At 42.1% G+C, this 26733-nt stretch overlaps 1 protein-coding gene across 8 annotated transcripts in view; it reads left to right on the top strand.

Annotated features, from left to right (window-relative positions):
• LOC136382159 (zinc finger protein 197) overlaps positions 1-26733 on the top strand; it is a 75190-nt gene that overhangs the window by 45106 nt on the left and 3351 nt on the right. The window contains exons 1-3 of one of the 8 annotated variants that reach the window (XM_066351126.1): positions 2918-3078; positions 9705-9815; positions 10342-13661. In XM_066351126.1, the coding sequence (XP_066207223.1) occupies positions 9761-9815; positions 10342-11915 (1629 nt within the window). In that variant the 5' untranslated portion in view covers positions 2918-3078; positions 9705-9760 and the 3' untranslated portion in view covers positions 11916-13661. Of the gene's footprint in view, positions 3079-8352; positions 8708-9704; positions 9816-10112; positions 10305-10341; positions 13662-26733 lie in introns of those variants that run through there. The other 7 variants (XM_066351128.1, XM_066351132.1, XM_066351136.1 and 4 more) reach the window with 7 other exon arrangements.

Here is a 26733-nt window from a genome sequence, read left to right as displayed (position 1 = left end):
TCTGTCTCTCTCTCCTCTCTCTCTTCCTCTCTTCCTCTCTGTCTCTCTCTCTCCCTTTCTCTCTCCTCTCTAACATGAATAAATAAAATTTTAAAAAAATTAAAAAAAAAAAAGAAATACTCTTCTATCTGTCATATGTGTTGCAAATATTTCCAGTTAGTCATTTAATTTTTTGATTGTTGGATAGTTTAATATCAAAGATTTTCCCCTCACCTGACCAGGCAGTGGCACAGTGGATGGAGCATCAGACTGGGATGCGGAGGACCCAGTTCAAAACCCCGAGGTTGCCGGCTGGAGCGTGGGCTCATCTGGTTTGAGCTAGGCTCACTGGCTTGAGCCCAAGGTCGCTGGCTTGAGCAAGGGGTTACTCGGTCTGCTGAAGGCCCGCAGTCAAGGCACATATGAGAAAGCAATCAATGAATAACTAAGGTGCTGCAATGAAGAATTGATGCTTCTCATCTCTCTCCCTTCCTGTCTGTCCACACTATCTGTCTCTCTCTCTGACTTTGTCTCTGTCACACACACACACACACACACACAGATTTTCCCCACTTCAAGACTATACATGGAATAGTCCTTTGACTAGTGTAGTCCTTTGAATAGTCAATTTGAAGTTCATTTTGGAGTAAGGACAGAGTTGGCTGTAGTATGGCTTTGGGAGGGAGAGCTGAGAAGATACTGCAGCCTCAGTCAGCAGTGGGGGGGGGGGCTGCAACAAGTCGGGGGGATTGAGGTTAGTGTTGGACATGAGGCCAGGTCCCACTGGGAAAATACAGGCAATGGGAATGGGGAAGAGCAAGACGTAGGGAGGGGGCAGGAAGGGAAGGGGATGAGAGGGGGTATGTGTTTGGCTTGGCAGGGGTTGAAAAGGAGGGCATCAGCCCATGCTTGGGCGCCTTCCAAGACCCTGAGACCCTGGTCCTGTCCAGTGGATTTTTCTGGGGGTGGGCAGGGCACAAACCAGGCCACGTTTTGGGACAAGATTATTCTTAGACCTCATGGTGGGGAAAAGGGCATGCTAGGCTGGCCCTGCCCCTCACTTAGGAACAACCCAGGACAAATACCTAACTTCTCTGAACATCAGTCCTCCCTTCCCCCCTCTACCTGGCGTAAGGCTGGCATGAAATGGGTTTGAAATGGCTTTGTAACCGCTAAAAGGTTGCCTGGCTGCACAGACCCGCGATATTCCTGCTGGAGGACAGGGCAGGGATGGATCTCCCAGGTCCCTAGGTCTCATTTCCTGTGACTGCTAGAGAACTTAAAAGCAAAAACCCTGACTCCCAGAGACAGACCCTGTATCTTCTCTAATAATGTGCACCAATTAGCCTGATAGGCTGACAGCCCCACAGAAGAGCACAGGTTTTCTTTCCTTTGTTCCCACTAATGGGACTTGCTTTAATCCCCAGCCCCACTGGGTATCTGGGCCAAGGGACAGGTGATAGTGGAAAGCTGACATTATCATTACTCCTAGAGAAGAGGATAGGGAGGAAAAATGACCGTTTCAGGAAAGAATAAAATGGACTCTAAATTACTGACCCTTTGGCAAATATTAGAAAAAACAACAACAAAAAAGGTTTCCCCATCAATTCTTCCATTTTGTTTTTCAGTGTCTGACCAGGAGACTTATCACTGTGTTCCTTAGATTTCCTTCTCTGAGCTTCAATTCTTCATGTGAATAATGATAACACTTTACCTACTTCATAGAATTGTTAGGATTAAATGAAACAATCATTTATAACATTGCCTGGCACACACGAAGCAGTACACAAGCATTCGCTATTGTCTCTTTAATACTAAAATCTATCTGACCACTGCCCTAGTTCAGTCTCTCCTTCTCCCAGACTAATGGGACAGTCCATTACACTGCCTTTCTCCTGCCTCAGTTCTCTCCCCTAGTGTCAAAACCCTTTCAAATCCAATGCACCCGAAGCCCCAGCGCTAGAGGGGACTCCTGCCAAAGCGGACAACCGACCCGCGAGAAGCCCGCAGGCCCCGGCAAGTGTGGGCACCGCACGGCCCGGTGCGTCTCGTTTCCTCATCCGGGCTCCATGCCGCCGGCGCCCGACAAACCGAAAAAACCGCGTCGGCGACGCCCGGGGACGGCAGTGTGGTCCTCAACCCTCAGCACCCCGGGAAGACGAGCTGCGCCGCTTCCCAAGCCCGGGGGTGGGGGGTGGGGGTTTGGGGGGGACGACTGCTCTAGGAATCTCGGAGGTCTGATCTCGACGCCTCCCTGCATGAATAGTCTTCAGACATCTAAATGGCAACATCAGACCATCCCTGCCGATTAAAAATCTGCCGTGTTGTCAAATATGTCTCAATAAAAAAAATCTGGAATTACTCATAAGTGGTGATACTGGAGTGTAAGGCCAGTTAAGGCAACAGCCAAGGTGATCAGGTAAGGATTGGCAATGGGTTTTAAAGAACCAGTAGGACTTGAACGGTGGAGGTGAAGGAAAGTAGGTAGAGGTGAGGGAGAATATTTCAGGACACATTCTGGCGCAGGCAGTAGATTTCAGGGGCCCAATGGGAATTCAGTTGTACTAGGGGAGGACGTGTATGATAGCTAGATAAGAGATATTGCCGGTTCATATCAGTGTGGGGGCCTAGATTGGGAATTTGTCCATTACTCGAACTAGTGGATCACTCGAGGTTTTTAAGGGCTTTTAGCGGATTGAATCTGCTAGTCCCTTGTGGGGATGGCCCATTCTGACTACTCCCCAACACGCTTTCCAACCCTAGCGCCCCAATCCACAGTTTTTCTGATGTTTGAAGTGGCCACTGTGTTCCGGGACAACGTAGCAGTTAGTGGAAACACGGCTAGGTTTGGAGGGAAACCAGGCTTGAACCCGCCGCTTTGAGGGCCCCGTCGAGGTGCCCCTCCCGCTCCCTAGAGAAGCAGACGAGGGATGCGCGGAGGCGGGGCGCGAGGCCCATTGTGACGCGCTGCCGACTGTGACGCACTACCGGCCGCCCCACTGCTCTTCCGGCTGCGGCAGGGACGTCTGCGCCCAGGGGTTCCGGGCACCTGTGGGACTGCAGTCGCCGCCCGGAGCGGAGGGGAGTCCGCGGAGCTCGGTGAGTCGGGAGGGCGGGGCAGTAGGGAAGGGAGAGAAGCGGCTCAGTAGCGTCTTGGGGGCTGCAGGCCGGAGGCTTTTATAGGAAGCCGCTCGGCCTCGTTCTCACCGGGCTTGCTGCCTGTTGGGGCGGCCTGGGGTTCCCCGGGGACTCAGCACTGCACTCACCAGGGCTCGGCACCTGGCCCGGCCCAGAGGAGATGCATAAGAGGATGGAATGAATGAACGGGTGATTGAGTGATTGGTGATCGGATAAGTGTTGGGAAACGAAATCCCTGGTCTGGGTCTGGATACCACCTAATTCCCCCAATCAGTCCTGCAATCAGTCCTGCAGCTCAGAAACTCTAAAGTTTAGGGACCGTGATAATAGGAGATGGTAAATATTGGTAAGAGCACAAGGTGGAGAGTATCGAGACCTGGATTATATAATTCCCGGGGTAACAGAAGGCTGTTCGTTGGTCTCTAAAATTGGGCTGCCTAGTAACCCCTGCCTGCCTCTCTTTACAAGACTCAGTTGACTGTGTGCAATAGCACATATGCAGAGATCAGTGTCTCCCATCAAAATTATCCATTTCTTGCAGAAGTCAGGTGGGGTTAGAGAATGAGTGATTTTGGAGCTTGCCAAATGAAAGGAACCTTCCACTCTAGTGCTGGAAAATATATCGATGTGAGCAGATTTTTGTGACTTTATATTTATTTAGCACTCACTGTTTGAAGCAGCTGTGCTGATGTATTTAACCTTCACAGCAACGTATTATCTGTGGTTTTTAAGGAGGAAATTGAGGTACAGAGAATAGATAACTTGCCCAAGGACACATGACTACTAAGTGACTCAAAGCTACAGAAGAGATAAATGTTTTGTGCAGCCTGCAGGCTGGGTGTGTGAGTTTGACCAATTGACAAATCAATCCAAGAAAGGCTTCAGGGAAGGTTACATTTAAGTGATCTTATTAGAAGAATTTTGGTTTCAAATTCTTGAAAAACCGCTACATGGCTTACCCACAAGCCTTCACCTAATTATCGAGGTGGTAATGAGGTGGCAGCAGGAAGAAGGCTTACAGGTATGAGGAGGAAGCCAGCTAACTATTACTTTTAACAGGATGAAACTATTTCAAGATCCTTTCCTTTTACACTTCTTCATAATACCTATCTCACCCCAAATCTGGATTCAGACAATCAGATTTTTCCATACTGGGCGTTTGTGGAAACATACATTCCTTTGGGAGGAACTTACAGACCCAGGAGTCAGAAATCTGTGGTCCATGTTGTTGTACCACCTGTTTTTGTTAAGATGTTTTATTGAAACAGCTAAGCTCATTTGTTTACATGCTGTCTAGTTCTCTTTTCAGGCTGTAAAGGCGAAGTTGAACAGTGACAGAGAGACACTATAGAGCTCATTAGCCCAGAAAGATGAAAATATTTACTTTATATCCCTTTTACAGAAAAAATTTGCAGTTTGACATAAACTGCTGACAGCTCAAATTGACCCAGAGATGGAAAGGAATAGTTCTCACCAAGACGTCTTTTCTTCTCCATAGGTTTTAGTATCAAACAAAATAATAACTCTTAACTACTGTCAAGTGCCTACCTTGTAGCAGATTGTCATAAATGTTTTACATAAATTAACTCATTTAGTCAAGAAATAACAGAATGTTAAGAGCTGGAAGGTCTCATGAATATTATCTAATTTGTCACCTTTTTCAGGTAAATAGCCTGTGGTGTGGGCCCACTCACATGGGCTATAACAGATCAAAGGTTCCTGACTCCCAATCCAATCCACTTTAATTTTATTCTGAATGGGAGGCCAATACCGTAGCCATTGGATCTGGCTTTACTTTTTGTTTATGGGGTTCTTCTAGATGTGGAAACCCATGAGCGAGATCTGTCATTTTCAACATAGCTAATTCTCTAACTATAAAAGTAATGCATGTTTTATTGTAGGCAAAGTGAAATATATAGACGAGTGTCAAGGACAAAGTAAAGTAGCCTATTAAATGTCCTAGAGATCAGTGTGTTAACATTTTGGTGGGTTTTCTTCTGTCCTTTTTGTGTCTATGTTTTGTAAATACCTGTGTATTAGTAATAGTTTCTGTTTATTGAATGTTTGCTTACTGCTGGTGTATGTGTGCATATTCTTTGTTGTACTACTTTTTAGTTTCCAAAGTCCATCATATTTATTATATGCCATCAATGTTTCTTTGCCTGTTATTTATTTATTTTGTAGCAGTTGCTTCCCATAGGTGCCTTGACCAGGCAAGCCTGGAGTTTCAAACTGGAGGCCTCAGTGTTCCAGGTGGACACTTTATCCCTTGTACTGCTGCAGGTCAGGCTGTTCGCCCGATTTGTTACAATTGTAGTAGAGTGTGATGGTTATACATAATTCTCTGCGCTCCTTTCTAATTATGTTTTTTCCGCTTTTTTTCTCTGATTACAGAAATTGTTTATTTTTATAGGAAAACTTTCAAGTATTGCAAAAAAATAGACCTTAAAGCAAAAGTTTACCATAATCTTATTCCTTAAAGATGATCGTGGTTAACAACGTGATATATAGAGATTTAAATTACTTTTTAAAAAATAAGGCAAAATATAGATAACAGAAGAAATTTGGGGATTACAAGGGAAAAACATTTATAATTAACCATATCACTATAATAATTGATCATTTTCTTTCTTTTTTTTTTAATTTTTAATTTTTTAATTTTTTATTTTTCTGAAGTTGGAAACAGGGAGGCAGTCAGACAGACTCCTGCATGCGCCCGACTGGGATCCACCTGGCATGCCCACCAGGACGCAATGCTCTGCCCATCTGGGCATCACTCTGTTGCAACCAGAGCCATTCTAGCACCTGAGGCAGAGGCCATAGAGCCATCCTCAGCACCCGGGCCAGCTTTGCTCCAATGGAGCCTTGGCTGCAGGAGGGGAAGAGAGAGATAGAATGGAAGGGGGGGGGGTTGGAGAAGCAGATGGGCGCTTCTCTTGTGTGCCCTGGCCAGGAATTGAACCTGGGACTCCTCCACGCCAGGCCGACGCTCTACCACTGAGCCAACCAGCCAGGGCTCATTTTTTTTCTTGATCTTATTCATATGCATATTTTAACATATATGTTGTGTTGTACTGGAAATTTTAATATCTTACATTTTTTCTATTAACATATAGCATAAATTTTTTCACAGGTGGTCCCATATTTTTATTTTTATTTTAAATCTTAATGTCTATATAATTTCTACCAAGTAGAAGTACATAATTTGCTAAGCCTCCGTGTTTTTCAGTAGCACACTGTGTTTTTTGGCTACATTGCAGGGGATTTTTTTTTAACAGTTAATGAAAAGATTTAGTTTTATCCTCTCTGTAAAGTCACCTTTCTATGATAAAATTCCAATAGTAGAATTACTTGGTCAAACAATGTAGGCATTTTTATAATATGCACTGATGACTTTGAGGATCTTCTGAGATACATTGCAGGTGTTGCATACACATAGTGAGTTTTCTCATTTTAGTTCCTGTACCCACAAAATGGTGACCATGGTGCCCCAATTGCAAATAAGCCTACAACTTTAAGATATTGTGACATCCTTCTAGAAATATGCTACTAGTTTACTTGCCCACTGGGAATGTGTAAGAAGCTCCCTTTCCCTGCACCTTTGCTGCTTTTGTGTTTAGCATTAAAAAAGAAATCAGTTTGATATAAAAATTGATTTTTCACTCTTTCACTTTCCTTTTTTATTATTACTGAAATGGAACTTTGTTTTGACATGTTTAGTGGTCTTTGTAATATCGGTGTATTTGTCGTATTTATCATTTTTCTATCAGTTCATCTTTTCCTCACTCATTAATAAGTATTTTATCTAGTAGGTATATCTACTCCTTGGTGTATAAATTGGAGTGTTTTTCCTAGATGGTTTGCTTTTTAATTTATTTGTATTTTGGATATAGAGACAGTTGCTTTTCTGTGGCCAGATTTATCCAGTTTGTCTTTAGAAAAGACTACTCTAACCCTACAATCAGTCATTGTCAATATTTTATTTTGCGGGTGTTTTTAATTTACTTTTTTATTTAACCCTTTAATCGGTTTAGATTTATTTAAGTATAGGGTGTGAGGCAGGAGTCTCACTAAGTGTTTTTTCCAGGTAGTTAAGCAACGGTCCTAACAATTTATGAATAATCAATTTTTTATTATTATAAATGCCAATTTTGTCATATATTCAATTCTTTTATTTATTTTAGGGGATTAGGACTCTCTAAAATCAAAGGCCAGAGTTAAATTTCCTAAACTCTAAATACCAGTTTTCGTCATATACCTCTCTCCTCTATTCCAGATATGTATATCTGCTTTCTATTTGGATACCTCAGAACTCAGTGTATCTTCTTCCTTCCCAAGCCAGCATTCCCACTGTCCCTAAAGACCACTGTCATCACACAGTGAAAGCCAGGGAACTGTCATTGATGTTTCTCTTTCCTCCTTCCCCCCATTCATCCAATCATGTGGATTCTGTCTCAGTCCAGTTTCTGTTGGACTGCTGGAACAGTTCCCCAAGGGTCTTGCAGTCTCCACCTTGCCTCCCCTCCCTTCCATCCATATTTTCTTTTCTCTGTGTTATGGACAGAGAAGATTCTAATATGTTTTTAAAACAGGAGATCTAAGGCAGTCGTATTTTTTTTTCCAAACGTTTTCAAATTCCTTTTATGGCTTTTTGCTCACTTTTGGGTAAGAGCCTTGCAATGGTTTGCAGGGCTGTATTTGGTCTGGCCTTTGCCTGACTCAGGCTTCATGTCTCATTTCTGGTGCTTACTGTGTTTCCCCATGTATAAGACGCACCTTAATTTCTGGGCCCAAATTTTGGGGAAAAAAAAGTATTACATAAAGTTATTGAACTCAAGTTTTTTTCATCATAAAATTCATTCTCCTCATCACTGTCAGAACTCCCATCCATTAGCTTGTCCTCATCGTATCTGATGACAAATCACTGTCTTCATATATTGCCTCGTCCTCAGTTCCATCGATGGCATTTGAAATGCCACAACCACTGTATAAGAGGCACCCAGTTTTTAGTCCTCAAATTTTTTTGGAAAAGGGTATGTCTTATACATGTGGGGAATATGGTAATACTTTGATTTACTGGATCTTTTTCATCCTTCCGAAGTACTGGGCTTGATTTCTTTGTAAATCCTGTTTCATCTCTCTGGTATATTCTTTTCCCTTCTGTGTCCAATTTCTACTATGTTTTCTTCAGGGAGGCTTTCTTTCCCAGACTAGACCCGGTACCCTCTGCTCTCCAGTCCGTAGCACCCCTTAGTTCCACTCTGTAATTCCTATATTTGTAACTACTGGTTTAATGTCTAGTCCAGTGCGGTGTAAGCTCTGAGCAGGCAGGGCTGTGTCTGACATTTTCTCCACTGTCTCGCTCTGATTATACTTAAGCCCCATTCTACTTCATGAATAGATTGTGTTGCGGGTCCCCTTTATGTCCCTACCTTGGAAGAGGAACAGGAAATCCCAGCTAGAACCCTCTTAAACCTTTAAAAACTCAACCCAGAAGTCCCGGCCTTCACGAGCAGTCCACAGGCCCAGCCTCGGATGTACTTTAGCAGACACCGCCTGTTCTTCCGTGTCTTCTAAGCTCTCGATTACGGTAAAATCATCTCTGTCTTCCTTGAAATAATGCTACTGATTCTACTTTGCGTGTCAGGGTTATATGAAGACACAGTTTTGGATAAACTTTTGTAATTTCACCATTCCGAACACCAGAAACTCTGTACTATTTTTGCAACTCTTGGAAGCCAAAAATTATTTTACGAAGTATTTTATTTGAACTGCATCCTACAGCTCTTATATTGAGCTGTACCTAAAGGAAAACTATTTTATATGACATTTAGAAGAAAGGACAGTGTATCTCTGGGTTGTATCTAATAGAGTTCCTTATCTACTTCCTAGCTCCTTGGCATATAGTGGAGGTGAGTGGATCAGACTTAATGCAATAGCCTTGCTGTGAGGCCATTTTCCCATGCAGCTTTGATATTATTAATTGACTTTTTATAGAGAGTATTGTATAATGGACAGTGTACTAATTGACATGAATATTCCTATCCACTTCTTACTTTATCATTATATATAACATTCTTGATTATTTATGAAGCACTTGAGTGTTTGTTAATATGTTAGTCTGTCTCATTGTCCCTTCTTGGAGAGCTGACAAAAGGAGTTTGTGAACAAGAAGGCTGAAAGCCAACCCTGACTCTTGCTGATACAGTGACAGGTTTTGTGTGAGTCATTATATAGTCTCCCTAGGCAGCAGCTCTTTGTCATTTTTCTTTTTCTTTTTTAAAGTTATTTATTGATATCAGAGAAAGAGAGGGAGACAGAAAAATCGATCTGTTCCTGTATGTACCAACTGGGGATCGAACCTGCAACCTTTGTATATATGGACAATATTCTAACCAACTAAGTTATTCGGCCGTCGTTCATTGGTTGATTTTTATATGTGCAGTGACCAGGGATCAAACCGGCAACCTTGGCATATCGGGATGATGCTCTAACCAACTGTGCTACCAGGCAAGGGCTTGTTCTCATTTTTCTATTTACTGGGGCAGTGATATCCCATCCCCCACATTTTCTTCCCTTGTGAGCAGGGCTCCTAGGTTTCCAACCTTGAAGTGCTTTACAGTTCAAGCAAGGAGATTTGTGGATGTTGAATATGCAAGGAGCTGAAGAGAGAGAGATTGGAAGAGAGATTTGTTCAGGTGAGTAAGCAAGGAACAACCAGTGGGAGAATCAGCAGGGTTTTGGACATTGTACAAGAGAAACTGAATGAAGATCAGGAGATAAAATTACCCTCTCTTTTTAAGGATTTTGTGGGTGAGCATCTCTTGGGGTTAGCTTCCCCCACTCCCATACTCATTGTATCTCTCTCAGTTCCAGCGTTTGCCCTTTTATATTCTCTCACTATCTTTCATTCTTGGAATAGAAACCATCCATGATTCTTGTCCTGCCCTAGTCTTTAGCCTATTGTTGTTTTCCCCTTATCTCCCTTGTTGCAGGTCCTTTCACTCTCTGGGTGACTGTAGACGCCCTTTCCACGGGGTTCCTCATTAATATGATCACCTGATCCTGATGCACATCTGTCCCACCACTTGAAGCTTTGAATTTCCCCTCCCACTTGCTATTATTGGTCCTTCCTGAGACCTGGAAAGTTAGGTCCCAGAACTTCAGGGGTCTCCACTTTGTCATATGTAAGTGGTATTTATTTATTCTGATGGTTTCTTTCAGGTTGGGTGAATAAGCTTGCTCCAGAGCAGGATGTCTCTGAAATGGATTCACCACGAATAGTAAGAAAGAGATTCCAAGAGGATAAACCCCAGGATTCTACGCTTGAAGAAAAGTATGCATGTGAGAGCGTGAAGGGAAACTCTCCCAGAGAGACTCCTGGGCCATGCTTTTTCCGGCAAGGAGACTTTGGGCAAATAACTTTCTTCCACAAGGAAGCACCTCCTGAAATGATTAGCCAAGAATATAATTTTGAGAAAAGTTTGCTTTTGACCTCAAGCCTTGTTACACATCTCAGGGTTTCTAGAGAAGAGAGTCTCCATCAGTGGGAGACAAGTAGCGTACACACCAATGACATTTCAGGCCAAAGTAAATGCTCAACCCTCTCCACACGGACAAAGTCTTGGAAATGTAACGAATGTGGAAAAGCTTTTACTCAGAGCTCATCCCTTACCCAGCATCAGAGAACTCATACTGGAGAGAGACCCTATGCCTGTGAGGAGTGTGGGAAAGCCTTTAGTCGTAGTTCATTCCTTGTTCAGCATCAGAGAATTCACACTGGAGTGAAACCATACGGATGTGAGCAATGTGGGAAAGCATTTCGGTGTCGATCATTTCTTACTCAGCACCACAGAATCCACACTGGGGAGAAACCTTATACGTGTAAAGACTGTGGGAATTCCTTCCGCAATCATTCACATCTCACCGAACACCAGAGAGTTCACACTGGCGAGAAACCTTACAAATGTAGCAGATGTGGGAAGACATTCAATCAGAATACACACCTCATTCATCATCAGAGAATTCACACTGGTGAGAAACCTTATTTATGCAATGAATGTGGCTCCTGTTTTCGCAAACACTCAAATCTGACACAGCATCAGAGAATTCACATGGGGCAGAAACCCCATAAGTGTAATGAATGTGGGAAAACCTTCCAAACAAAGGCAAATCTCTCTCAGCATCAGAGAATTCATACTGGAGAGAAACCCTATCAATGTAAGGAATGCGGCAAAGCCTTTTGTCAGAGTCCGTCCCTCATTAAACACCTGCGGATCCACACTGGAGAGAAACCGTATAAATGTAAGGAGTGTGGCAAAGCCTTTACTCAGAGTACCCCGCTCACTAAACATCAGAGAATTCATACAGGGGAAAGACCCTACAAGTGCAGCGAATGCGGCAAAGCCTTCATTCAGAGCATTTGCCTTATTCGGCATCAGAGAAGTCACACCGGAGAAAAGCCCTATAAGTGCAATGAGTGTGGGAAGGGCTTCAATCAGAATACCTGCCTCACTCAGCATATGAGAATTCATACTGGAGAGAAGCCCTATAAATGCAAAGAATGCGGGAAAGCCTTTGCTCACAGCTCCTCTCTGACTGAGCACCACAGGACTCACACCGGAGAGAAGCTCTATAAGTGCAGTGAGTGTGAGAAGACCTTCCGCAAGTACGCTCACCTGAGTGAACATTACAGGATTCACACTGGCGAGAAGCCTTATGAATGCATTGAATGTGGAAAATTCTTCAGACACAGTTCAGTCCTTTTCAGACATCAGAAACTTCACAGTGGTGAATGAATCTGACGTTAGGTTATGGCAGTTTCTCAAGAAATAGTGGCCAGGAATCTGGCTGAGGAGAGCAGGGCGGGCCGAGTTCCTGGAGGGAAGCACGGAGCAGCCGTTTATGCAGCACTCAGAAGAGTATTTCCAGAAATGTAGAGCCTACTCCACGTGACTGGGAGTCCGGGGCAGACAGGAAGTCCCCGCTTCTCTACTAAATCCTTGCTGCTCGCTACCCTCTCTTCCATTTGTCTCCGTTGAGGTCTCGTGTTCCCCTTAGCACACTCCTGCCCCACTTTCCCGAACTGTCATGTGGGGTCACTGACCGGTACTGTGGAGGTGGCGGCCTCTAGGGGCCGAGGCAGCTCCCACCGCGCTGCCGCGGGAGCCTGCCCACTCTGGGAGCGGTCTGTAAAGGGGCACAGTCCTTGTTCACTTCGCATTAAGGGGATATGGGGCAAGAACTGGGATGCGCTCTACAGTTATGTTGGTAAAGGAGGTTTTTCCTGATCCTTTTAAGCTGGAGAAAGAAATAGGAGGTCAAGAGAGACTTGAATGATAATCAGTTTGTGGAATCATATTTGCTCAGAGGGCCATGAAGAGGACGGTCCAGCCTCTGTCCCTGTAGAATAGAGGCTCACCCAGTTTGAAAGTGGCCTGTGCTGGGCTGGGGTCATAAAAGGCCACAGGACAGGAAACCTGCATGTAATTGAGCATTTATACGCTTCTGCCTTGGACTGAGGTATTCACCTGTCCCTTGTACATTCACGTGGGTCACTGGTTCACAGGGACTGGGGGAGAGGGACCAATGAGATCGAGTGTGCAAACAAAATGGGACTCGTTGTTTGCCCTGTATGTGAGAGAGCATTAGTGAAGAGGGAGACAGCCTCTGAGGTTGGCTGCAGTGGGGGCTGCTGTCCCAGACCTTAAGAGAGAGTTGATCACTGTGGCTGGGAGGGCTAGGTTTCATGTGATTATGCCATTGATGGCTATGACGTAGATTTGTTAGATGTTTCTATATTTATTGGGCTTATCTTTTTTCTGGATATTTACCCTTACCTGCCGATTAGGAATTTCTAGGAAAACACTTCTCATGGGCTAAATTTGGAAAGTGTTTTAGAAATGATTAACTCTTTTTCAAATCCCTGAAAAAGGGATTTGCACAGTCCTCATTCCATATTCTCATACTTGCAGATAGTTCTGAGTTTCTCTCAGTTGCCAGCCCACTCTGTGCACAATCATCCAGCTTGGCCCCAGACCTAGGGATTGGCCCCTTCCCTCAGTCTCTCCTCTTCCTGGGTCTTCACATCCAGTCAACCACTATATGCTGGAAGCCATCTTCACTGCTATTACTTTTCAGTTTATTTCCTAGACGATTTTCCTACTTTCTAACCATTCTTAAGTTTCTTACCATGCGAGGCCATCTTTCCCATTTCTTCTGGATGGTCTCTGTAAGACAACTAAGGAAGCTCCAATCCCTCAGAATAAAGTTCTAGCCCCTTCCAGAGGTGGCAGAGGCCCCTCATGTGGCCCATGCACAAAGCACCACTCTCAGCTGCCATTCCCTGCCTTGCACATTCCTGTGGTTCTCCATCACCACTGGGCTCTGCTTTGGCACCTCTGCACACCCTGTTCCTATTGCCTTGAAAACCTTCCCTGCTTCCACTTGACTGGAAAGCTCTGTTTGTTGCAAATGTGCTCAGGCAACGTTGCCTCATGCTGTCTCTGACCTCACCTATTAAACTATTTCAGTGTTTTCTGTCATTTTATTTTCATGTTATATACATTGTAATGGCTTGTTTACAAATACTTCTGTTCCCACAAAAGTGTCAGCTCCTTCAGGCCAGGAGCCATGTGATATTTATTTATCTTTTACCTCAACTAAATATATTGATTCAGACATTCCTCCATGCCAACACGTGACTCAGGTCCACAGGTTCTAACAGAAAGGAGGAATGGTGAGTACATGAGCGTGTCCATGAATTATTTGCAAGGAGCAGTAATTCTGAACCCTTCTCCAAGGTACACAGTGTAGAGTTGTATTAATCCCAAGGTCCCATAAGAAGAAATATTTTGTAACAGACTTTTTGTTTTGCTACAAATTCGGCATTTAAATATCCTATCACAGTTTAACAAGATTTTTTCAGATTTGTTGTCAGGGCCAGTAGGAAGAGGGAAATGTATGCAGATGTAGAAGCATAGCTGTGTCCACTGAAACTCCCGTGAAGGACACAGGAGCTGAGCAATGATGCTAGATGACGCTGGCCCAGCAGTAAAGCACTTGAACTTCGAGTTTCCATCATGGAAGCACTTTGGCTCTAGAATAATAAGGAACTGGAATGTGTTGTTTATTCAAAATGTGTGGAAATTTAATCAGTGACTTCAGAAAGACACAGGAGATGAGGCCACATCGGATCCTCAAAACCACAAAAGGGAAAAGAGGTGGTTGGACTTGCCAAGGTCACATACCTAGGACATGTTAAGTGAGATTGAAATTGGTGTACTTTCTCTCTGCAGATTCTCTTTATTGGTTGTGCCTCTGCTCCATGATGCTTTAAATAACACAAGTGTATTGACCACTTAAGGCTCCAGTCTTACCCTATTCTGAGAATGGGAGGAGCGCCTGTTAGATCAAGAACATTTTTGCCCTTCAGAACCAGAACTTGTGGCATATAAGTGAGAGTGCAAAGTGATATTGCATTATGACCTCACCTGCTTCCTGCATAATGCAGAAATCTAGCTTTCATCTCAGGTTGCTACCATTTTACTCCCCTTCAGCTGCTGGTCACAGGGGGGCTGTCATTTTAGTTTTGTGAAGTGATTTTCGTGTCCATCCTTCCCATTTTCCACCTTGAGTCATATTCCTGTTTTTAGTGACCTGCTCTGCCAAGGGTACCCCCACCCCCACCTACCTGCCAGGGTTAGTTTCCACACTGCAGAGCCTGCTGATTTAGATATTCTTTGCAGCCTAACAGAAAAATGAAGAGACGTAGGCACTATGGCCTGTGAGATATTAGGGCTGGAGAGAAGGTCTTGCTATCTGATTTCAAAGAAGTGCTGAGATGGTGACACTGGTAAAAAGGCAATCTCAATATTGTTTCCCGGCTTGTCAGCAAAGAACTGTACAAAGGGTGTGTTTTTAGATGAAAGTGGTTAGTTCTGGTCTCAGTCTGTGGTATCTGCATACCTGATTTCAGCTCCTAAATTAAGGACTCCATTTTGGGAAAACAGCCCGTGTGAAATATTGAGCAAGTTACTTCTCTGCTGCATCTCATTCATTTATTCAAGTATTTCCTCTGTGCCTGCTGCTGCACAATAGGGATATGATTATAAGTACAAAGCCCTACTTTCCTGACCTTGCAGATTGGTAGGAATGCTTAGAAATGGATCAGGTGACCTGTTGCCCATGCCTTTACCCTCGGAATACACCTGTTCAGATGAGCCTTTATGTGCAAATATTTTCTGAATAAAAACCAAGATCTTGGAGTTTTGCAAAAAGGGGAAAGGCTAGCCTGAATGCTGGAAAGGTCACAGAAGCCAATGCAGAACCACGGGGACTGGCTGGAGCTGGGATTTGAGGAATATGACAGGGACGAACATTTACTGAACCTTTTTTTAAGCACCAGACTTTCTTGGTAGTGTATAGGAATTAAGTGCATTCATTCTTCACAACAACCCTACGATATTTGGTACCATTACCATCTGTTTATGTGAGGAGACACGCACAGAGGTAAGGCTATTTGTTCAGGTCCCCTCAGTGAGATTCTGGGATTTAAGCCTAAAGCAGAGCTCTTGTTCTTTTGGCCAATTGTTGAACAGACACCGAAGCAATAAGTTGTTCAGTATTCCTGCCAGGAGGCCAGTTTTCTGGCAGGTGAGAATGAAACGAAGGTTGAAGCCAGCATTGTGAATTAACCCATAGTAAGAGGTCCTTGTCTGCTACCACCCTAACTTCTATTTAGCTCCTTACCAAGGAAAGGGGCATTTTGATATGGGTGTGTGGACTCGCTGGCGCTGGGTTCCTGGGTTGGACACCAAAACTCCAGGCTCTAGCAGAGGGACCACCGAGATAAAGCTGCTCCTGCCTTCCTAGAGCGGAGACGCAGTGGTTATTGACCGTGGCGTGGCCTGATGACGTCGCACCAGCCGTGTACATCTGGGACTTGCTCTGGATCACCCTGAGGCCACCGAGCATCATCAGTGTGTTGGTGGTCCCCTGGGGAACCACGCTGAGTAGTGTTTACCCGGCCAGTCTGCAGCAGTGCCTCTTCCTACAAGATGAGCAGGAGTCTTTGGAGCGGAGGCCCAGGGATGGGCGCCAGCTCCTGCCAGAGAGGGAAGGGAGAAAGCTGTTCCAAGTGCCCTGGGCTGGGGAGTAGGGAGACCTATGTTCCGTTTCTATGTATTTGATCGAGCAAGTGAAGTTCTGGGCACTACTTCACTTTCTGGTTTTCAGAAGCGAATGCTGTTCCTTGCTTTGCCAATTGAAAAAGTGCATTTTGAACCAGTATACTGTATGTGAGTTATCTTCCTTTTGTTAGGTTTTTATGCAACAAGAGGTACTGTATGAAGACATATGGACTCAATAATGACTTAACAACAGGTAGTATTTATTGAATGCTTACCTGCCAGTATTCTTCTAATTATTTCTGCATCCTTACAACCGTATGAAGTAGTTCTTATCTCCATTTTACATTTGAAAAACACTGGAGGTTAGAGAAATGGCGCCATGAGGGACATTCCAGATCTCCCCTTGAAATTTCAACAAATTCAACAACTAAACACAGAAAAAGTATCTCAGAAGCACCTGAAATATACACACACCAGACAAGGGTATGATTGGGCAAAGAGGTGGCTAAAATGTATAACCCACTCTGAAGGAAATAAGACAGAGAATGGGGTATTTTGCTTTCTTCGCTGATATGAGGAAGGGGCGCTTTTGTTTGGAGCCAAGGGAAGTGGAAGGTCTGAGGCAGAGGGGAAGGAGCTGAGTCAGGGTAGGTGTTCAAACAGAAGAAAGAACGTGCCAGCACTGCCTGAGATCGTGGATGAGAGGCGTGTGTACAGGCGGCAGGCTCAACCTAGAATTGCCAGTGCCAGGTGCCCGTTTGAGCTAGCTGCTGCCAGCATTTTTGTGCATACCCGGCTTCACGGTCACTGGAGGTGTGTGAGTGGCTCGTGCACACGTGGGCTGAATACTTAGCCCAAGATTATCAGCACTAGGCACCTGCGTGGGCTGTTGCCAGTGTCTTTGTGCATTCCCGGCTCCATGATCACCAGCACTGGGCACGCGCATGGGCCAAAACTGTTGGCCTGAGACTGCCTGAGCTGGGTACCTCTGTGGGCCAATGCAGGTGTCTGAGTGCATTCATGGCTTTAACTGAGATCACAGGCACTGGGAGCCTGAGTGGGTGGGTGCAATGCTGTGTGCAATGCTGGAGTCGTGGGAGATAGACATACACATGGCTTACTGTGGGCTACCAAACAGTGTATGAGGGAGAAGCCCGTGGAAATTAGACCCATGGTGCGCTGAGGCATGCTAGACCTGCCCATGGGCCCATAGAAAGGTTCTTGATATACAATCAGCTCCCAGCCCTGCTTGCTCTAGCTGGTGGCTCTAGTTGCCACTGCCTTACCCACCAAGAACTGTTCTTTGAGCGGTGCTGTCTTTTCTTAGAACCTCTTGCTCTGCAGACAGTGGCTGGGGCAACCTCACTGCTAAGTCCCTAGGCTGCCAGCTCAGGTGGGAGTGACGTGGGGAGAGGCACCTGGAAAACTGAGATTGGCTTGTTAGAGCCTTAAAGCCCTAACAAGCCCTGACTACCAAAGGGACTGAGGCCCAGCCTATGTCAATGCCACAGTGACACACCAGCAGACCTCTGCCCAAGAGCCCCACAGAGGCAAAACTTGTAGTACAGTGCCACCTGATGGAAAAAAAGGGAAGAAATTAACTCTCAAAAACAGGACAAAAGTACCTTTTTATAACTATTTTTTTCATTTTGGTCATTTTATCTTCTTTTTCTTTGTTCCTTTTCCCTTTGAACTTCATTATCCATAGTTGTTATATTTTTCATTCATGTTTTTTTGTGAGGGTTTCATTTCAGAAACCTTTCCTTTTTGGGGGGTTCCTTTTCTTTTTCTCTCCTCGCTTTCCATTTCTTCTCCTTTCTCTTTTTATTCTTTTTTTAATTTTTCTCTCATTCGATCATCATTTATCATCAAATTATTATATTTTGGGCTCATATTTTTCTTTGTGGCATTTTGCTTGTTTTTTACTTCATTTTTTCTCTCTGTCATTTTTCCTCAGTTCCTGCTCCCTGTTCTCTGTATTTTTTGTTCCACTTATCATTATAGAATTTTCATTTTTTCACTGTATTTTTCAATTTTATTTTATATTTTAATTATCTCTTATTAGTGTAATTAACAATACCACTCTCAAATACCATTAAGGAAAAAGAAATGAAATATGGATACAAAAAAACAAGAGATGTAGCTCAGATCGATGATGAAAAATCTCTAGAAAAAAATTTAATTTACTTGGAAATCTTGTAGTTAAATGATAGAGAATTCAAAGTTGAAGTCCTAAAAATAGTGAAATACAAGAAAGCTCGGAAAGGCAATTTAGAGAGTTCAAAAAACAATTTAATGAACAAAAAGAAAACTTCACCAAGGAAATTGAAACCATAAAAAGGAACCAGAGATGAAAAAATACATGAACTGAAAAATGAAGCTTAGCTAATAGAACAGGCCACATAGAGAATTAATGACATAGAAGACAGGCAATTAGAGTTACTACAGAGAGAAGAGAGAAACCCACGAATTTAAAAAAAATAGGAATTGTCTGACTCCATCAAAAAAAACACATAAGAATATTGGGTATGTCAGAAGAAGAGAGAGAAAAAGGAATGGAGAACACAAACAAATAATCTATGAGAAGTTCCCAAGCCTGTGGAATTAGAGCCTTGAATCCAAGAAGCAAACAGAACATGGAGTTACCTTAACCCAAACAGACCTACTCCAACACACATCGTAATAAAATTATCACAGACCAATGACAAAGAAAAAATCCTCAAGCAATCATCAGAATACTCAGCAGAAACTCTACAAGCCAGAAGAGATTGGACCCCAATATTTAAAGTACTGAAAGAGAGGAACTTCCAGATAAACACATCCAGCAAAGCTATCTTTCAAATATGAAGGGGAAATAAAAACATTCACAGATCTAGAGAAAGACAAGTGAATTTATCACCGGAAAACCCCCACTTCACAGGAAATACTAAAGGGGGTTATCCAACCAGATACAAAGAACAAAACAAAACAAAATCACAAATTAAAGCTCTAACAAGATCACAATATAAACAAGAATAAATTGTGATAAACAAAAAGGAGTGGACAAAATTAGCAGTAGCAAAGGAGGATGGAATGCAGAAGCACTCATGAAATACTGAACTACAATGAATATGATATATGTTCTTTTAATTACCTAATCGTAACCACCCCTGAGAAAACCACTACACATGGCTTTAAAAAAGAAGAAACAGAGGAAAGAAGTATGGAATACAACCAAACAAAAACAAATGACAGAAAAACAAAAGAGAAGAACCAAACAAGAAACAGCGCTATCAGAAAGCAATATATACGGTCTACCGGAAAGTTCTGTTCATTTTTGGAACAAAATACACATATTTCTTACCGTCAATAAACTTTATTAAATAATATAATTGCTATTATTAATGATTTCTTGCCAGTGTGAGGGCAATTTGTATATCCCATTTTTGAAAAATGTTTTACCTTTTGATGCGAAAAATTGAACCAGTGCTTGTTTGATATCTTCTTCATTTTTGAATTTTTTGCCCTTCAAAAAATTTTGTAAGGACAAAAACAAGTGATAGTCGGAGGGTACTAAGTCCGGGGAATATGGTGGATGCAACAGAATTTCCCAGCCTAGTTCTGCAATTTTTTGATGAGTCCCCAAAGCAGCATGTGGCCTGGCATTATCATGATGCAGTATGATGTTCTTCCTATTGAACATCGCCCGCCTCTTTTCTTGGACTGCTGTCTTTAAATTATCCAGTTGCTGACAATACTTCTCCGAATTGAGCTTTTTGTTTGGTTTAAAAAGCTCATAATGTATTGGTCCTCGAATGTCCCACCATATACACAACATTCTCTTATTCAGAGTCAAATTTGGTAGTGGTGGAAGGGCTAGGTTTTCCGGGTTCACAATATGCCCTTTTCCTTACGATGTTTTCGTAGGTAATCCACTTTTAATCCCCAGTTATCATCCGGTTCAAGAAGGGCTCGATTTTGTTCCGAGCAAGCAGAGATGTGCATATGACGACTCAATCATTCAAATTCTTCTGACTTAATTCATGTGGCACCCATCTTGAATATTTCCACACCAATCCTGTCTTCCGAATATGGTCCAAAATGGTTTGCTGAGCTGAATTAAGCCTTTCTGCGATCTCCGATGTTGTCAGAAAAGGATCTTCTCCAACATAGTCTTAACATCATCATTGATCAAAGATGGTCGCCCAGAACGTGGCTTATCAGAAAGGTTGAAATCACCTGTTTCGAATTTTTGAACCATTTTCTGCATGTCCTATCAGAAACTGTACCTTCACCATACACTTTCAATAAATTTCTACATGCTTCTGTAGCATTTCTTCCTTGTTGAAATTCGTAAAAATATAGTGGCGCAAATGAACTTTATCAGTAGCCATGGGTACACTATTGCTTCACATATAAGACTAACGTGAATCAACTTCGTTTTAGTTAATTTGCTACGTCAGTATGTATACACTAAGTGATAAAAATAGAGAGGCACACATGTACCAAATAAACATGTGCTTACATGTTGAAACTTGTGATAGAAACAGAACTTTCCGGTAGACCTGATATAAAATGGCAATATGAAACCCTCAAGTGTCAATAATTACATTAAATGTAAATGGATTGAACTCACCAATAAAAAGACACAGAGTAGTAGAGTGGATCAAAAATGAAAATCCAACTGTACGCTGCCTTCAAGAAACACATCTAAGCTACAAGGATAAAAACAAATTCAAAGTGAAAGGTTGGAAAATGATTCTCCAAGCAAATAACATCCAAAGAAAAACAGCTGTAGCCATACTCATATCTAACAATGCTGACTACAAGACAGAAAAGATAATCAGAAACAAAGGTGGTCATTTCATAATGACAAAGGAGAGACTGAAACAAGAAGACAACACTTCTTAATATATATGTACCAAACCAAAGAGCACCAAAGTATATAAGACATCAACTAACTGATCTAAAAATAAGAACTGACAAAAATACAATCATACTTGGATATACCGCTGATGGTTCTAGATCATTCTTCCAAACAGAAAATCAATAAAGAAATACTGGCCTTAAATGAAACACTAGAAAAATTGGATATGATACACATCTACAGGACATTTTATCCCAAAATGTCAGAGTATATATTTTTCTCCAGTGTACATTGAATGGTCTCAAGAATTGACCATATGTTGGGCCACTACACTAACATCAACAAATTCAGAAAGACTGAAATTATACCAAGCATATTCTCTGACCATAAAGCTTTGAAACTAGAATTCAGCTACAAAAAACCCCCCCACAAAAATGTGGAAATTAACATACTTCTAAAAAATGAATGGATCTAAGAAGAAATAAAAGCAGAGATCGAAAGATACAAACAAATGAAAATGACAACACGATATACTGGAATCTCCTGGATGCAACAAAAGCAGTAATAAGAGCAAAGTTCATATCACTACAGACTTATCCGAACAAACAAGAGAGAGCCCAAGTAAACAACTTAACATCACATCTTAAGGAACTAGAAAAAGAACAAAGGAAATCCAAAGCCAGCAGAAGAAAGGAAATAATAAAAATCAGAGCTGAAATAAATGAAATAAACACAAAAACTGTAGAAAAAATTAAGGAGTTGGTTCTTTGAAAAGATCAACAAAATTGACAAACCCTTGGCAAGACTCACTAAAGAAAAAAGAGAAAGGACTCATAAGCAACATCCAAAATGAAAGAGGAGAAATTACCACAGAGATCATATATATAAAAAGAATTATCATAGAATACTACGGAAAACTATATGCCACCAAATTTAACAATCTAGAATTAGTAGATAAATTCCTAGAATAATACAATCTTTTTAGACTGAGTCATGAAGAAGTAGATAGCCTAAACAGACTTATAAGCAGGAGGAAATAGAAACAAGTATCAAAAACCTACCCAAAATAAAAGTCCAGGACCAGACGGCTCTACTAGTGAATTCTATCAAACATTCAATGAAAATTTGGTTCCTATTCTATTCAAAGTCTTCCAAAAAATTGAAGAAGCAATACTTCCAAACACATTTTTTTGAGGCCGACATAACCCTTATAGCAAAACTTTGCAAGAACACAAAACTACAAACCAATATCTCTAATGAATACAGATGCAAAAATCCTAAACATAATATTAGCAAATCAAATACAACATCACATTACAAAAATAATTCACCATGATCAAGTAGGATTCATCCCTGAATAACAAGAATGGTTCAACATACATAGAACAATTAAGGTAATACACCATATCAACAAAATAAAGAACAAAAACCACATGATCCTATCAATAGATCCAGAAAAGGCATTCGGTAAAGTACAACATCATTTTATGTTTAAAACACTCAACAAAATGGGTATAGAAGGAAAATATCTCAACATAATAATGGCTATGAGAAATCAGCTAATATCATATTAAATGGCAAAAAACTGAAAACTTTTCCTCTAAAATCAAGAACAGGACAAGGTTGCCCTCTCTCCACTCCTATTCAACATAGTGCTGTAAGTTTTAGCCAGAGCAGTCAGACAAGAGAAAGAAATAAAAGGCTTTTATATTGGGAAAGAAAAAGTAAAGGTTTCACTTTTTGCAGATGATATGATCCTATACATAGAAAACCCCAAAGACTCCACAGAAAGACTATTAGAAACGATAAACTGCCTGACCAGGCAGTGGCGCAGTGGATAGAGCGTCGAACTGGAACACGAAGGATCCAGGTTGGCGACCCCGAGGTTGCCAGTTGAGTGTGTCATCTGGTTTGAGCAAGGCTCACCAGCTTGAGCCCAAGGTTGTAGGCTCAAGCAAGGGGTCACTCGGTCTGCTGTAGCCCCCTGGTCAAGGCACATATGAAAAATCAATCAATGAACAACTAAGGAGCTGCTACGAAGATTTTGGCTTCACACAGAGTCAGTCTTATTTTCCTGAAATCCCTCCATCCCTGATTGTGGGAAAGTAACTGCTGGGGTGTTTCCCTGATGTTAACTCATTCTCGAGAGGTGATCCCATTGCTTGACAAATAGTAGCTGCTGAATTTGTACCTTTTAAATAAATAATGGAAAACCACCGTCAATCAAAGATGAACCAGAAGGACTTGATTTGAGATTTTGTTCTCCATCTGTGTTTTAGAATAAAATATCACAATGTTGGTACTAGAAGAAACTTTAGTTTTCTAGTTTTTCCATTTATTTTCACAGGAAAAAAAAACCACAGTTGAAATTGAGTGATTTGCTTAAGGTCAATGAACAAGTTAGTGGTACAGTGGAGGAGACTAGAATCCAGACCTCTTCACTCAGTCCAGGGCTTGTCTCCCTGTCCTCTACTGTAGCCCTACCGTCTTTGACTTTTGAGGTCAGTGGCTTCTCTTCTAGACTAGGGTGGGGGCTTTGGGCTACAATCTTATTAGGGAAGAATTTTTACCCCAGGATGCTTAGTCACTTAGGAGCACCTGCCCTCTTTGTGCAGTCATGTTTCTCTGAAGTCTACATACTCACTGACCTTTTTGTCCATGATAATCTTCTAAAAAAACAATATATTTCTTCCTTCTTTTGCTGGGTTTGGGGTTGTTTCTTCCATCTCTCCTTGATATTTTGTTGTTAGTATATAGGAGTGCCAGTTTTTTGTGTATTGATTTTGTATCCTGAAACTTTACTGTATTTGTTTAGTTTCTAATAGTCTTTGGTGGAGTCTTCAGGGTTTTTAAAATATAGAATCATGTCATCTAGAAATTCTTTTATTTAGACTTAAAATAGTTATTTGGGGCCCTGGCTGGTTGGTTCAGTGGATCGAGTGTTGGCCTAGCATGCGGATGTCCCAGGTTCGCTGCCTGGTCAGAGCACACATAAGAAGTAACCATTTACTTCTCTTCTGCTCCCTCTCCCCCTTCTCTCTCTCAGCTTGGTTTGAGCATCAGTACTGGGCGCTGAGGATAACTCAGTTGATTTGAGCATCTGCACCAGACCAGGGTTGCCAGGTGGATCCCTGTTGGGGCATGTTGGGCAAATAAGTTTGTAAAATCAGTATTGTTAAAAGTAGCCGCTTCTTATATGATGCTACCACAGGATAGTACTGATTGCCTTTCTGCTTGGGAAAGGGCTTGTTTATGCTTACCTGTCCTGGAGGAGGGATTGTCCTGCCGAAGTTTTAAAAGGAGGAGCTAGGAGGCCATTTTGGAAGACCATGTTGTTGCAGGGGAGAGAGGCCATGTGGTGTTTGAAGAGAAAGCAGCAAGATGGAGGCTTGCAGATGGGGAAAAGGAGGTGACTGAAAACTGGTGCTGGGGGCCTTTGATTCTAGGAAAACTCAGATGTGTCAGTAGCTTTGTGAGCACTGAGTGAGTGGGTTTTGGTGCCCGTATGTTTGTTTTTACTCACTGACCAAATGTGAGGCTAGAAAAAGAAAATGGCCCACCAGTTCATGGTTCTATTGTCTCTATATGATCTATCCAAATCAAATGTGAACCTGCACAAGCCAGGTGGCTGTGGTGATGACTGTGGCTACTGGACTTACAGGGGCACATGCGGGAGCCTGTCTCTCTGTCTCCCCTCTCACATAAAAAAAAAAAATACAGTCATTTGGTTAGGGATGGGATACTCCTGGGTTCCCCTGAATCCAGAGTATGAAAGAAGTAGGCGGACAATTTATGGGTGCTCTGTCTCCTCAGATTCCTGCTCTTCCTCAAGAGGAGAGTAGTCCCAGGATACAAACCTGTGTCACTGTGTTCCTAATAGCTTGTCTCTGGATAAGTGAAATCAAACTAGAGAGCCCAGGATAAGTAGTTATAGGGGTGCTCATTCGGCAGCAGTGGCAGACTGGTGGGACCCACCAGCGATCACTGTAACTAAACTCCAGACGGAAAACACAGAACCACCCAGAAACTGGACCATCTTATTCAATTCAGAGTGGCCTATTGTGGAAGAAGGCTGTGTTGTAATTGGTTGTAAGACAGATCAGAAAGTGCATTAATTTTTTTGTCATGTTCTTAAACTGTAGCAAAACTACCCCACCCCCCCGCAGTCATCTGGTGGAACACATTGAAAGCACTATGAACTGCTAAATATGTATAAAGCGTTAATGGTATAGTGATCAGGTCTGGGAAAACTGATGGTAAATAATGGGAAGACCCACTGAAAGGTGATTGTTTCCTTAGAGAATATGCAGTGGGCTCCTGGCCCTGTTTGGAACGAGAGGCTCAGTAATCACAGCTGCTCTTGTTGTGGCCATCAGAAAGCAATATGGAACATGGGAGTATGCATTTGGTAAGAACAGTACTGAGTGAACTGGATCTTTAGATTGAGAACTGGTGACTAGATCATGACTATTTATGTTCTGAAGAATTCAGCCTACTCTAATATGTATATGTAATATATGCACATATATGTGTCTATGTGTGTATGTGCATTGAGAGGTGCCTGGGAGTCCATGCATCAAAATACCAACTATTTTCTCTGGGCAGTAAAATTTCAACTAGTTTCACTTTTATTTACTTAGTTCAGTTTAGTTTATTGATTTTAGATTTCAATGTTCCTTATTTATTTATTTATTTGTTTAAGTTTAGTTTGTTGATTTTAGCCAGAGAGGGAGAGAGACAGGAACATCAATCTGTTCCTGTATATGCCCTGACTGGGGATTGAACCAGCAACCACTGCACTTCAGATGATGCTCAATGGAGCTATCTGGCCAGGGCTCAACTAGTGTTTTGTTTTGTTCTTTAATTTTTTTAAACTGATTTTAGGGAGAGAGGAAGGGTAAGGGAGAGAGAAAGGAACATCTGTTCCTGCATGTGCTCTTACCAGGGATCGAACTGTTAACCTCTGCACATAAGTGCAGTTTGCCTTTTTTTTCACTAAAGACCTCTGGGAAGGAAATGGGTTTGTTTGGGTATGGTGGGGTAGTGATGGTTATAAAAAAATGACTATTTGGTCCTGCATACTTCTATATTATCTAAATATTTTAAGTGAGGATATATTTATGTATATTAGAAAACTACAATAAAAGGGAGCCTCAGAATAAGAATGTCTGTGTCCAGCATCATCCTGCGAAAAGGTTACTTTGATACGTGGTACCTGAGTATCCATCTCTGATTCTGTGCCTTTATTCAGGGCACTGGGGTCTTGGTTTGATGTCATTAGCATTGTCTAATTATCTCTTTATCTCTCTTTAATTCTGTTTTTCTCAAAGAGTGTTCTGATGACAATGATTTAGTTCCTACACAATTTTATTAAAGTGGAGAGAATGTGTTAACCAGTTGGACAGTAAACATAAAATTTTTTCATTATCAATTAGTAAAGTGACTTTCTGTTTTCTACATCATTCACCTTTAGAATTTTATTATATATATCAAATTCTGAAGCATTGATTTTTTGAAAAAAAAATTTTTTTTTTTTTTTTTTTTTCTGAAGCTGGAAACGGAGAGACAGTCAGACAGACTCCCTCCCGCATGCGCCCAACCGGGATCCACCCGGCACGCCCACCAGGGGCGACGCTCTGC

This window comes from Saccopteryx leptura, chromosome 10, assembly GCF_036850995.1.
Source record: "Saccopteryx leptura isolate mSacLep1 chromosome 10, mSacLep1_pri_phased_curated, whole genome shotgun sequence".
In the NCBI taxonomy this organism is placed as follows: Eukaryota; Metazoa; Chordata; class Mammalia; order Chiroptera; family Emballonuridae; genus Saccopteryx; species Saccopteryx leptura.
Note: the sequence above shows the minus strand (reverse complement) of the source record. Positions and strands in the feature narration are given on the sequence as shown.